Source organism: Cucurbita maxima, unplaced genomic scaffold (genome assembly GCF_002738345.1).
Source record: "Cucurbita maxima cultivar Rimu unplaced genomic scaffold, Cmax_1.0 Cma_Scf00020, whole genome shotgun sequence".
NCBI classification, from domain to species: domain Eukaryota; kingdom Viridiplantae; phylum Streptophyta; class Magnoliopsida; order Cucurbitales; family Cucurbitaceae; genus Cucurbita; species Cucurbita maxima.
In genome coordinates this window covers 2,610,554-2,624,530 of record NW_019272036.1, presented here as the reverse complement: position 1 = coordinate 2,624,530, position 13,977 = coordinate 2,610,554, and the positions used below count along the sequence as shown (strand labels likewise).

Here is a 13,977-nt window from a genome sequence, read left to right as displayed (position 1 = left end):
AGAGCCTCCACTATTGTTGTATCAATTTTTGTCATCTGATTAGACTCTAAATGAACAACCCCATATCTTTTCCTTCACAGGCATCTCTATTAGATTATTGACCTTTACTCTTGTAGTCTCGTAATCATGGCCATTGCCTGATTTGCAGCAATTGCAGATGAATTTCTTTCTTCCTCCAATTCCTTGTATAATGAACTCATAAGCTTCTTATCAAACTCGACCTGTCGTTTCAACCGATCAACCACGTTTTCGTCTTCGATTTCACTGACAATGCTTCCATCTAGAGAATCTAAGCTGGACTCATTATACCTTCAACCGTGAGATCATCCTTAGAATTGGTTGTTTAAACCCCCAAAGTGCCTCCAATTCGATCAGATTCTGTGTCTGAAGTAATATTCAGCTCTCTGTATTGAACATGAGGTAAAGGATTGCTTGGAGACCCTTGGATATCCACCTTACAAGGGACAATGGAACTTGACCACGGAACATCCAGATCCTCAGCCTTCAATCCAGTTGATCTGGTCTGGATTAACGTTTGAACAAACCCTCTTGGGACCAATGGATCCTCACAAAACGAACAATGTTTTTGGCTTAAAGTATCGTACAAATAAATTACATTCCATGAAGTTTTGAAGGTAGGTATTCAAACTATGTCATTTTAAACGTATAAAGCCTTGAGTATAGGTATTCAAGCTGCATCATAGGGCAAGTCCTGGATGTAGGTTTTCAGACCACGCTGCTCGAAACGTATAAAGCTTGGAGTATAGGTATTCATACTTTATCGTTTGGAACATATAAAGCCGTGAGCATTTGTAGCTAGGTTGTACTATAGGGTAAGCTTTGGATGTAGGTTTTTAGAATGTATTGTAGGGCAATCCCTAGATGCAGGTTCAAACTACGTCACTTGGAATGCATGTGAAGTATTGGATGTATGTTCAGACTATATCGCTTGGAACGTATGAAGTCACGTGCACAAGTTATCAGGTTCATGACTAGTACCGTAAATCATAGGGGGAGTGTCTTGGAACTTTGTTTTGATGTAAATTATGTTTTAAATTCTATTTGTTTTGCGTTGCCATCTTTTTACATCATTGAATAAGCCAAAGTCAAGACGTCAAGACTGTGCCTTATAGTAACGGTCCGTGATTTGATGCGTCGAAAAATGGGTTGTTGTACGATTGTTGGACACTTTAGCAAGAAGATGGGACTTAGATGTTAAAACAAGTTATCTCAAAAAAAGTTAGAATTAAGATTAAGTGAGTATTTGAGATTTTCAGACATTAGCATCAATCGATGTTGATTTCATTAAAGAGCTTAAGCGATGAATGCATTTTAAGTTATTAAGATTATGGATAGAAAGATTTAGCAGAGTTGAGGTAGACAATGCCTCTCCGTAAGATTCATTACAACACCATTTTCATGTCGTTTAATTTCAAATTTCTAAATTCAATATTGGTGTAGTCTACACTAGAGACAAAAATGTAACTTGACTCCGACTATGGATGCTTATTGGACTGATTGATCACTTTTTCTTCTGATTTTTTTTTTTTTTTTAAATAAGGAAGATACTAATAAAAAATTTAAAAGTTTACGGGTATTTTTGAAATATTAAAAATTTAAAGATATATTTTTAATAAATTATTAATTATTTTCATCTTAGGTATTTTTAAAAATTTTGTAAGTTGAGTCAAAATACAAAGTTATTTAAAAAATAAAAATAAACATTTTAAAGTATTTTGAATGTTTGTGAATTAAAATAAAATAATCCCACCTCGAGAATCAAAATTTGGACTTAAACCTAATCAATGTCATAAATGAATCAAAATAATTTAAAATTTAAAAGAAGATGAGTAAATAAATGTTATTAAAAAAATCCAATAAAAAGGTTATAAAAATAGTATTATGTTAATCAAGATTATTTATGATTATTACACAATTAATTTATAAGATTAATTATTGCAAGCTAATATACTAAAGAATTAATCACCTTTTAATTATCTTTAATAAGTTAATTTAATTATGATTAAATTGAATTATTTTCATTAAAATACGATAAGTAAATAAATATTTAAGAAAAACTAAAAGCTTTGGAACTATACATAAATACAAAATTTAAGGATTATGTTTAATTCTTTAATCTTTATTGTTTCATATGGTGTCGACATATTCAGAATATTAAAATTAATTTACTCGTTAAATAAAAAAAATAAAATTTATATTTAATTTTAAAAAATAGTAGAGAGAGAGAGAGAGAGGTAAAGTCTATCCGATTGAGACCCACTGCAAACTCCCTTCTTCCACGTTAACATTTAATATTTACAATAAAATAATTAAAAATAAAATAAAAAGCTAGAGAGAGAGAGGGAGAGAGAGAGAGGCACTTAACCACTTTTATATGTTGCACGCATCCATGGCAGAGAACAGAAGGAACCCCAAACTCCACAAGCAAACTCTTCTTCCTTCTTCATTCCAAACAAGAACAACAAGAACAAGATCAGCCCAGCAGGAACCATAACTTGAAGGTTTATTATCAACAATTTCTCCTAATTTTGACTCCCTTTCTCTTAATTTCTTCATCTCTTTGATTTTTGTTTCATTTTTTGGGGTTTAGATCTTGCAATCTCATGCTCTGTTCGATTGGGTTTGGTTCGTATGATTATTACTTCTGGGTTCTTCCTAGATGAAGGCCATGCCCTTACCCTTGTCTTTTGAAGACTTTCGTCCAAATGGGGTATTGAATTTCACTTCTCTCTCCGATTCTCCGCCGCCTCCACAACTCCGCCGTCACAACTGGAGTTGCAGCACTGATAATACCAATCTGCTCAAAGATATTTGCTATGTGGGTGCTGCTGAACCCACCTCTGTTCTCGACACTAGAAGAAGCCCAAGCCCTCCCACTTCCTCTTCCACACTGTCTTCGTCTTTCGGCGGCGGTGGCGGTAACGCCTCCACCGACACTGCAGTGGTTGCGCCCCCATCTTCTCTCCCTCAAAACCCTTCTCCTTTAGACAAATGCGGTGGTGGCGCCCTTGGAATTGATGATTGGGAAAGTGTTTTGCCGGAATCCCCTGGCCATGGTCCCTCCGTTCTTGGGTTAATTATGAGTGATGTCGAAGACCCATCTCTGGGATTGAATAAGCTACTGCAGAACGGAGGTGGCGGCGGCGGTGGTTCTCATCTGGACTTGGACTTTTCTGGGGGGGTTTCCGGTGTCGATCATGGTTTCGTCTTCGAACCGAATACTCTCGCCGGAGAATCTATTGTAGACCCATCTTGCAACGATTTCCACAACGGGAGACTTTTTCCCGGCGTGTTTCAGAATCAGAATCAAATGATGGAAGCGATTGATGAGAAGCCACAGATTTTCAATTCTCCCCAACTTATGATGAATCAAAATCAAACCCAGTTCACTCAGAATCCGGCTCTGTTTATGCCTCTTCCTTATGGCTCCCCTGTTCAAGATCACCATCAAAACCACCACCACAATCTGCTGGTTCCGCCGCCCGCTAAACGGTTCAATTCGGGTTCAATTGGGGCTAATTATCAAGAAATTATGAATCGTAGACAGCAACAGGCACAACAAGTTCAAGTTCAGATGTTTGCTCAGCAGCAGAGGGCATCAATAGCAGCAGCTATGGCAAAACAGAAAATGGTGGATGAAGAAATAGCAAATCAACAGCTCCAACAAGCCATTTCCGACCAGATATTCAGAGCCATAGAGCTAATCGAAACAGGGAATTCTGTACTCGCGCAAGGGATATTGGCGCGGCTCAATCATCATCTCTCTTCCCCCATTGGGAAGCCCTTTCAAAGGGCTGCATTCTACTTCAAGGAGGCGTTACAATTGCTCCTTCAAAACCCTTCAAATCCATCCTCCAATGTCATCTCCTCCCCTTATAGCATCATTTTCAAGGTTGCTGCTTACAAATCCTTCTCTGAGCTCTCCCCTGTTCTTCAGTTCGCTAATTTCACCTCTAACCAAGCCCTCCTCGAGGCCTTCAATGGCTTCAACCGACTTCACATTATCGATTTCGATATCGGATACGGCGGGCAATGGGCTTCTTTGATGCAGGAGCTTGCCTTGAGGAATGGTAGTGGGTTTCTCAAAATCACAGCCTTTGCTTCGACTTCCACAAATGACGAATTTGAGCTTGGTTTTACACAAGAAAACCTGAAGAATTTCGCTAATGATCTTGGTATTGGGTTTGAGCTAGAAATTCTCAACGTGGAGTCTTTGAATTCTGGTTCTTGGCCATTGCCACTTAATGTCACGGAAAATGAGGCGATTGCGGTGAATCTCCCTGTTGGTTCGTTCTTCAACGACTCCCTTTCCTTGCCGATGGTTCTCCGTTTCGTGAAGCATCTATGCCCGAAAATCGTTGTGTGTGTTAACCGAGGGGGCAACCGAATGGATGTGGCGTTCCCCCAACGTGTAATCAATGCGCTTCATTGTTACTCGGGGTTGCTTGAATCTATGGATGCAGTGACTGTGAATATGGATACCCAAATGAAGATCGAGAGGTACCTACTGCAACCGGGCATCGAGAAGCTGGTGAGGAGTGGTGAGGCTTGGAAGGAAAGGCTGCCTCCATGGAGATCTCTGTTTTTATCATCCGGATTCTCCCCATTGACATTCAGTAACTTCACGGAGTCGCAGGCCGATTGTTTGGTGCAGCGAACGCCTGTGCAGGGGTTCCATGTCGAGAAGAGACAGTCGTCGCTTGTTTTATCCTGGCAGCGAAAGGAGCTGGTGTCGGTCTCGGCTTGGAGGTGTTGATAGGATCATTTGTCTGGGTTTTAGTTGTATGATGATCATCAAAATTGCGGGTTTTTTTTTTTCTTATCCATTTAGTTATGGTTCAACAAGTATGCTAATTGTGTATGTGCTATTATTACCCATTTAGTTAAAAATAGAAACCTGAATGATCCTATCTTTATAATTAAAGAATACTCTTCTATTGGTTTGAGATCCTTTGGAATGTTCAAAGCAAAGTCATGATCCTACTTAAAGCAAAGTCATGATCCCACTTAGAGAGTCGTGTTCATCTAAAAACGTACCTTTTTAAACTTAGGGTATTAGATGTTTAGAATGTAAAATTGTGGTTTGGTTGTGGAAATTGAAATTTGCCTCAAAATGAAATTAAATTTGAAAAGACCGTACGCCATCATAAGTACGAAAAAAACCCAATCAGACGACTGTGACGGCGGGGGCACCATCCAGTTCCGAGAACGACATCTCCATCAAGCTCCAAGCCACGTGTACGGTTGATGCGTGACTTTGACCGGCGCTTCCCCCACAGTCAACTGTCCTCTCTATTATGTAGTATTTAATTTATTTAATTGTTTGTGGGCCCCACAACTGTAATGTCGCCGTCGTCTGAATCTGATCAGGAAGCCAATGAGGACCGTGGGATGGAAGGCCCAACGTGGAAGCTCAGCCGTGTGATTGAAGTAATGAAAGTGTCAATAATTCAGTTGTTTACTAATAATAATTATTTTCTTTCCTCCTTTTATTTTATTTTTCCTCCCAACTACATTAATTGATTTTATTCTTTAAAATGTACATAAAAATATTTAATTAAATATCTGCATCCATACATATTTTCAATAAATCTCTTCCAAAAAATATATATATTTATAAATCACTAGTTATATTTTAATGGATTTTAAAATATTAATTAACCGACCATATTGACTATCTCCAAATCATTAGCCTACTAATATTTTAAATTTCAATTATTAAATTTATTAGTATATACAATTATATAAGGCAAATTGAAATGCACCCATTTTATTTATTTATCAGTCAAAGCATAAACAATTATTTAATATAATAATCCATTTAATTTTTAAATTTATATTTATTAAGTCTTTAGGTTTATTTTAATATTTATACATTTTTAGTCAATTAGTTCCTAAAATTGTAACAACCTATCTAACCCTTATTAAATTTTGCATCGAAATTTTTTTTTACGTGGATCTAATAAAAAAATTTAATAGTCAGTTTTAAGCTAATTATTTTAAAAGTGATATTTTTTTATTGGTAAACTACGTTCGTTGGAGAGTAGAACATAGTATTTGTTATAAGGGTGTTAAGACCTTTCTTTAGCAGACGTGTTTTAAAATCGTAAGACTGATGGTGAAAATGTTGGAGTATATATGTTTCAATTTTGAATATATATGTTTTGGAGTAAATTGAAAAGATTATAGTTGGGATTGTGTTTGATTTGTTCATAAGTAAAACCACTTTGTTGAAGCTTTTGATTTTCTTTTACCTTTATCCTTCTCTCTTTTCTTTTCCAATCCTCAAAGAATGAAAAGAAAAGAAAAGAAAAAGGAAACAAAATACCTTTCTTTTCACTAGGGGAACATAGATTCTAATTTCCAAGATGGGAATTTCATATTTATCTTTATATTTATAGATCTACTACTACTTCAATGCAACTAACGAACGGATCATCGAAAGCATCCCTTTTATTTTTTAATATATTCTCAAAATGTTTTGAATACTCTATCAAATTCGGATAAAACATAATATGTTAGGTCATCATATGTTATGACATGCTATGATGTATTTTGAAATAAGGAATCTTAGGATGCAAATTCCTAAGCTATGTTTTAAAAGTTATGCCACGAATGAAATGAATTTATTAGAGTTTGTGCATGTATATTATCGAATATAATAGTATAATATGTGAGAAATGAATATGAATGAGGGGTTGTCTTGCATGATTTATTTATCATAGAAATTCATGGAGACCCTATGTATACTTGTATGTTCACGTGTATCGAGATACTTTCTCTTCATGATGAGTACAGACGCATACACTATGAGATGAAAATAATCATCATTTTTATCATGATTCTACGATGGTCGCTATTCTCTCCGGGTGTGTGTAGAGAAGTACTACACATTCAATTTGCACAAACTAGAAAGTCACCTAAGAGAAGAGAGGTTTAAATGATAGATCACATTCATGTTGCATGTGTTTGCATTCCCTGACCTCGACCGTGAGGTCACTTGCCGAGTATTTCTTAAAATACTCAAACTTTGTGATATTCTTATGTTTCAAGTAAAAGCAAGATACCTCTATACGATTGACGGCAGCATCGCGTTAAAGGCCATGAAACTTGTGTCATGGTAGTTTCATTTTACTTTCGTAGATCTTAGGTTAGATCACGATATCTTTTTCAATCTTCTCTTTCATTTATTTATATTTCACATTGGTTATTTAATTGTATTGTTTTAAGACTTTTAATGCAAACGTATAACTCCATAGAATCATTTTATAAATGATTTTAAATGAATGTTTCCACATACCAATGTCATATTATGCATATGGTAGCATCTCTACTTCATTAGGATGGTAGAAAATTAGGATCGTTACAATAATTCTGCAGTCTCAGAAAAATTTTGTTTTTCAATATAGTTTTAAAAAGTGAATGGTGAAGTTCATTTTCAATTTTGAAGAATATCTTTTATCTATATGCGCTTGAAATCGTGCAAAACTTGCTATCAATGACATTGACATTAATATTGATATTGATATTGATGCAAAACCCCATGAATCTTTAGCTTCAGTTACTTTCATTTAGCATGTGAGAAAGTGACCTTTCTCTTCTCTTCTCTTCCTCTACCCAAAAAACCAACCAAATCTCGAGCATTATTTCATGTTAAGTCATACAATCATATACAATCTTATGATGTCATCTCACTTTTACTCATCGTTTGAGTCGTAAATCGAGTCGAAGAACAATCAAAAAAAGAAGAAAAAAAAAAGTGGGTTTTCTTTTATTATTCTCTCCCCAAAACCCAAATTCAAAATTGATGTACACAAAGCCATTGTTGGAAGAAAGTAGATTCCAAGAAAGAGACAGGCAAAAATATAAAAGTTGAACCATTTGCTTTTGTTAAATGCAAAATGAACTTTAATTTGTTTAGCAATTATCACATTATGATACCAAAAAGGAAGGACTTTTGTAATGGAGAAGCCTCCTAGGAGTGAGGGATTCAGCTAAAGATATGGTAAAGAGTGAGAGACAGACAGAGATTTGGCAGCTTTAGGAGTCTCAGAAAAATGAAAGAAACAAACAAAGCTCTTTTAGTTGAGTTGTATTAATGACTTGTCAAATTCCCTTAGTATCATTTTTTTTTTCTTAAGGAAAAAAAAGGAAGAAAAAGAAACACAAAAGGGTTTTGATTTTGTGGTTTTAAGAATATTAAAAGTTGTGAAACTTTAACCACAAAATGAACCAAAGTGTGTTGTTTTTGTATTTTTCATGTCAATTGAGAAACCCATTTACAAAGCTTTAGGGTTTGGTTCAAAAGAATCCTATTCTTCTCCCTTTACTTATTTTACCTATCTTTTAATATAATACTTGTTTTACACGCTCGTTATTTTTTTAAGTCAGCTTCGAAAATGTTTATTATTGAATTATTGGACGAGAATATCTCACTTTTGTGAATTACATAAAATAAAACGTGAATATATTAAATTTAAAAGGAATAATGAAAAGGGTTAAGCTATACGAGATATATAAATATGAGGATTAGATCACGATCTCGATGATACGAGCGTAAGAAAGTATAATGTAAAAGTGGGTTAGGGAAAGCATTTGGAAAAAGGAAAATGGTGAAATGCATATACGTGGGTGCATGCTCGTGTGCGTGTAGAAAGAAAAAAGTTAGGGTTTCGGGAGATAAAATAATTCGTCTCGGATCCATTTTTTTTTTTTATTATTATTAATTTTTTAATATTCAAAACTTTAATAGATGCTTGGCCACACCATATCTTTTTCTCTTTCTTTCTCTCATTCTTTTAGGTTAGAGTCAGCTTAGAAACAACGCGTTGTTAGCATTTTTGTTGAAAAAGTATAAATATACGAAAACCCAAAAGTAAACACTCATATGATTAGGAAAGGCCAATAATTGTAAGCCCTCTCTCTTCTACATCTGTCTTTTTTTTTGGAATTTTTAATGAATACTGTTTTGTTTTATTATTATATGGTGGAGTTTTGGCTCCACAACACTTTTGCATGGCTGAGTTGGCAACACTCTATTTCATGTTTTTTTTTTTTGTCTTATTTTTAATAAAAAGTAAACTCATTCTTCGATTTAGTTTGGTTTGGTTTTGATTTTTCGGTGTCTTTTCCATATAATTCTGACAATATTGTACTTCTTTCTTATAGAATCGTTTATCTTTAAGCCTTACGTGCGTAAGAAATTGAAAAGAGATTCTTTAGTCCATCGATTTCTTTTTAAAACTCTATCGTTTTCGGTTTATGTAAGGTTTTGTTTGAATAGAAAGATGAATATATTAGGTATGGAATTTTGTGGTTGACCCAATAGAGGTAGAGAGAAAGAGGGTAAATTAAAAGAGTTGATTAAGCAACCAACTTAGTGTGAGGCCATGTGTTTAGGAATGGAGGGTGGGTTTGGCAAATGATTGGTGGAATTTTAATTTGGTTTACATTCATTCATCTATTAGACACAACATTGAGTTTGTTATCTCATTCGCGTACATTTTAAAAATTATGTTGATGTAAGGATCCAAAAATAAAAAAAATAAAAAGGGGGCAAGAATTCCGATGACTTGTTAAAATTCATGCACCTTCACCCTACATGTTTTCTCCTACCCCAAAAATATGCCAACGACCTTCAGCCGCACCTCATAGAATCCACCTGCTAAGAAAAATAACATGATACATAGAGAAAACAAGGGAGAAGAAGAAAAGACTGCTGAGTTACCCCACGTCGAGCACAATGCCAACAACCACCCATTGAGACTCATGACGTCGTATAGTTTAGATAACGCCATGGAAAGAAGGACTAACAAGCTAGGGAATACCATGATGCAAACAAGTGTTGTAGCTTTGCCAGTTAAAAGGATGAATTGATTGCAGGTATAGAGGGAGATGGAGGGATATTAGAAAAAAGAATGAATGTGGAAGTTATGTCACGAAGATAATGTAAAGATGAAAACTACAGGGGACCTCATGCATTTTGTGTGCGCATACCATGACACAATGCAAAGGGTAGTTGTAGTTTTAAATGTTTAATTCCGCAATGGATTTAGAGGATGACGACGATAGAAACTCTAAGTATGTAGAAATTTAGAATCGTTACTCTTGATCTCTTATATTTTAAAGAAACTTAACGATATTTTGTTTTAAACAAGCAATTTGTATCATTACCAAACGTACTCGAACCTTTACTAATTTGTTAGTTGGGCTAAAGAGTTGACCTAAAATTTTAGGTCAGATGCATGTTAATTGAAATTGGGTGAAGTTTGGTAATGGGGTACGCATATTTGTTGAAAAGTAATGATTGTTAGTTCAAGAAGTCAACGTAGTGAAGCCAAAATGGGCAACGAATCAGTGCTTGACAGCAAATTGTTAAAAAAAGAAAAGGGTTTGCATGTTTGATTAAGGAGATGAATAAAACAATAATATATGAATAAAAAGTTGAAGAAAAAGGGACAAGGCATAAACATGCAAACTCAACATCAAATTCAGAAATATCCATTAAAATACCTCCTGAAATCTGACATGTACCTAGCCTCTCACGTTGACATCGCATTGCTGGCCTGCTATGTGACCACTACTATTCGTATCATGGCATGGAATGACTCACATTAGGGTTGTTGTGGGGTCTGTTAGACGAACACGACTCTCCACAATGGTATGATATTGTCCACTTTGAGCATAAGCTCTCATGGCTTTGCTTTGGGATTCCCAAAAGGCCTCATACCAATGAAGAGTGTATTCTTAGATTATAAACCCATGACCATTCCCTAAATTAACCGATGTGGGACTTTCATCATCCAACACCTCCCCTCGAACAAAGCACGCCTCCCCTTAATCGAGGCTTGACTTCTTTGGAGTCTTAGTCATTTTTGACTGCCTTCGTACCTTCGAGGAGGCTTGACTCCTTTTGGAGTCCTTTGGAGTCTTAGCCGTACCAATAGATTAATCGAACAAAGGACTCCAAAAGGAGTCAAGCCTCCTCGAAGGAACGAAGGCAGTCAAAAATGACTAAGACTCCAAAGGAGTCGAGCCTCGATTAAGGGGAGGCGTGCTTTGTTCGAGGGGAGGTGTTGGATGATGAAAGTCCCACATCGGCTAATTTAGGGAATGATCATAGGTTTATAAGTGAGGAATACTAACTCCATTGGTATGAGGCCTTTTGGGAAGCCCAAAGCAAAGCCATGAGAGTTTATGCTCAAAGTGGACAATATCATACCATTGTGGAGAGTCGTGTTCGTCTAACAGGGTCTACTCGAACCGCAGGTGCCACATGAGGTGGCGTTGCTAGGTTAGTTTGAGTCATGAATTCCTAAAAAATTAGACTTCTTCTACCCGTCTCGGGAGGTCCTTCTCCTCTACATCCCCTTCGACGTCCACTAGGTGACATGATTTATAACCAACACATAGTACATAACCCTCAACACAAACAGTATTATATCACATATAGTTCAATCATCAATAACATTCAACATAACCCTTTATTATCTTTCATATGATGTACCTGACGATGATAGTGCATCAGTGGTGGAACAGTAAAAACATGTTGAGCTTACCTTGTAGCATAGTTTACAGAATCTATAAGCCTAAATCTTTGATATCAAGTATAATGACCTTAATCTATAAGCCTATGTTTATTCGACTTTCAATCTCATTTATGTTTCTCATTCTTAACTTGTATTAGAGTAGGAGACAAGAAGAACATAAGAAAAGTGACAGAGATCGAAGAATAGAAAGAAAGTGACAGAGATCGTATCAAAGCGCTAATCTTAATGTTCTTAAATATCAAAATTTCCTTTAGAGCGGAATCAATCAAAATCTAGCTTTAAAACTTCAAAGGTTTATTTATAATCAATCAAATCTAGCTTTAAAACTTCATAGGTTTATTTATCACATCCTTATTATATTCCTTACTCTGAACAACCACGATATTCCCTCTCTTCCAATCAAATTAAATGGGACAAATTACCGAATAAATCATTTATGCAAGAACCAAGAAGCAGCTCTTAAGTTCTGAGATATACATAAAAAACGGTATACTTCTGAATTTTGCATTTTTCTGAGAAATTCAATAATTTATTGAAAATCTAAAAAATAAACCAATGTGGGTTTTGAATCTTAGTGATAAATTCAATTATTTCTTGGAGTATAAAAAGCAAACCAATGTTTGAAGTTTTGCATCTTCCTAAGAAATTCATTTGACTAATGTGTCCAGAGTAGATACTTGTTTAGTGTTACCTTCCCAAATAGACAACAAGTCACTAAGACAAGTCGGGTGTTATTGACTATACTCTCTCCAACTCGAGACAATATCCTATTAAAATATATTTTATATAGTTTAATCATTAAGATTTTTTTTCCTTATTTTCAGGACTTTTCTGATTTAATTTTAATTAGTATAATCTATTTTCAAAAAGTACAAAAACAAAAATGAAGAAAAATTTAAAATACAAAGATTAAAATAAAACAAAAAATATACAAACTTAAACCTTTTATGATAAAAGCAAATTGATTTAAACTAAAATTATAATGGAAGAAGTCCATAACCTTAATAAAACAACTCTAGATCTCCCTACAGAACAAAGACTTCATCATAAAAATAGATGATAATGTTATGGTCAACTGTCCATCAAACCTTAATATGGTCAACTAAAAAAAACCACCTGCAAATTGCTGTTGACGATAATAATCGACTTGAAACTAACGAGTGACAACATGAATGGAAATGTTTTTATTGTGTAGTTTCTTGGTTTCTCAGCCAAGGATCTGTACAAGTTGGAAGTGCTTCGTATTCTATAACGTGTACTCTTGCTACATGAAAACATAAAATACATTGTGCACGACAGACTTGGTTTCTTGGCTAATAATCTTTATAGGTTTTTCTTCATAAATTAAATCTTCTCGTAATGAAAGTGTTTTGTATTTTTGACGTGTGTGGGGTTCGGCGTATACTTTTGCAGTATGAAAACATGAAATACATTTTGCATGACAGAAAGGCTCGATGAGAGTGCTAGTCTATACACCAGTTGTTCAATTCTTTCTCAGATCTCAAAAGGACCCATGATTCTAAAGCTCAACTTACCCTTCTTTCCAAATTCGAGCACCCCTCTCGTAAGTGCTATCTTTAGGAACATCTAATCTTGACAACGAACTAGATTTTTAGTTCAATTTCTCATATTGTTGCTTTTATAACTTGAACATGTCCACAACATGTTATCTATTACTTGATTTAATCTCCCAATCTGACTGTCGATCAGTAAATGGAAGGTCTGAGACTAAAGATCCGTCTCGTAGGCTCATTTCATAGTTTTTATGTGATATAAATCTGTTTTTATGTGATATAGATCTTTCTTTTAAGACGCGCTTCAAGAGAATATGTTGGATCTGTTAAACACTGTCATAAGCCCTATTCTCTAGGACCAAGATCTATTCTCAAGGTCTTGCTAATATTTTTAGGCTGGTTAGTTTATTTTTAGGTTTAGCAGAAAGCTATATAATGTCATTCTTCTGTTGAAATATCAAGTTTTTTAGTACAATATTGTATGTCTTCAGTGATTTTGGTGTTGTGAGTACATTTGTTCCGCTTTCGGCTCACAACAAGTGGTATCAGAGCCTTATTGTGGTATTTTGAGGTATTGTGAAAGCTTGGGCCTCATCGACCATTAGACGTGCTCACAATCGTGTTTATTCTCTTGAAATTCAATTTTCAAGAATTGTGTTTTTGAGTTTCATCCAGATTAATTATTGCAAATGGCAGAACCATCACGACGTGAATCGAGAGTGTGGAGTTCCAATCTCGAAGTAGAGAAATTTGATGGAACCAATAATTTTGGTGTTTGGCGAGGCGAAGTTAGCAATTTGCTGGTCATGCAAGACCTCGATGTTTCTCTCCAAGAGGAAATGCCTGAAGACATGACAGAAGCAGAATGGACGAAATTAAATCGACAATCCTGT

The 13,977-nt window shown here is 35.2% G+C and overlaps 1 protein-coding gene across 1 annotated transcript; it reads left to right on the top strand.

Moving 5' to 3' along the window:
- Positions 1 to 2,368: 2,368 nt before the first annotated feature.
- Positions 2,369 to 4,882, top strand: LOC111494373 (scarecrow-like protein 6). The gene is made up of 2 exons (XM_023144304.1): positions 2,369 to 2,522; positions 2,612 to 4,882. Exon 2 carries the CDS (start codon positions 2,681 to 2,683, stop codon positions 4,775 to 4,777), a length of 2,097 nt encoding a protein of 698 aa, XP_023000072.1. The 5' UTR covers positions 2,369 to 2,522; positions 2,612 to 2,680; the 3' UTR covers positions 4,778 to 4,882.
- Positions 4,883 to 13,977: the final 9,095 nt, after the last annotated feature.

Bases quoted from the DNA above. Each gene is read 5' to 3' on its own strand.
- LOC111494373 (XM_023144304.1), top strand. From the start codon at position 2,681: ATGAAGGCCATGCCCTTACCCTTGTCTTTTGAAGACTTTCGTCCAAAT.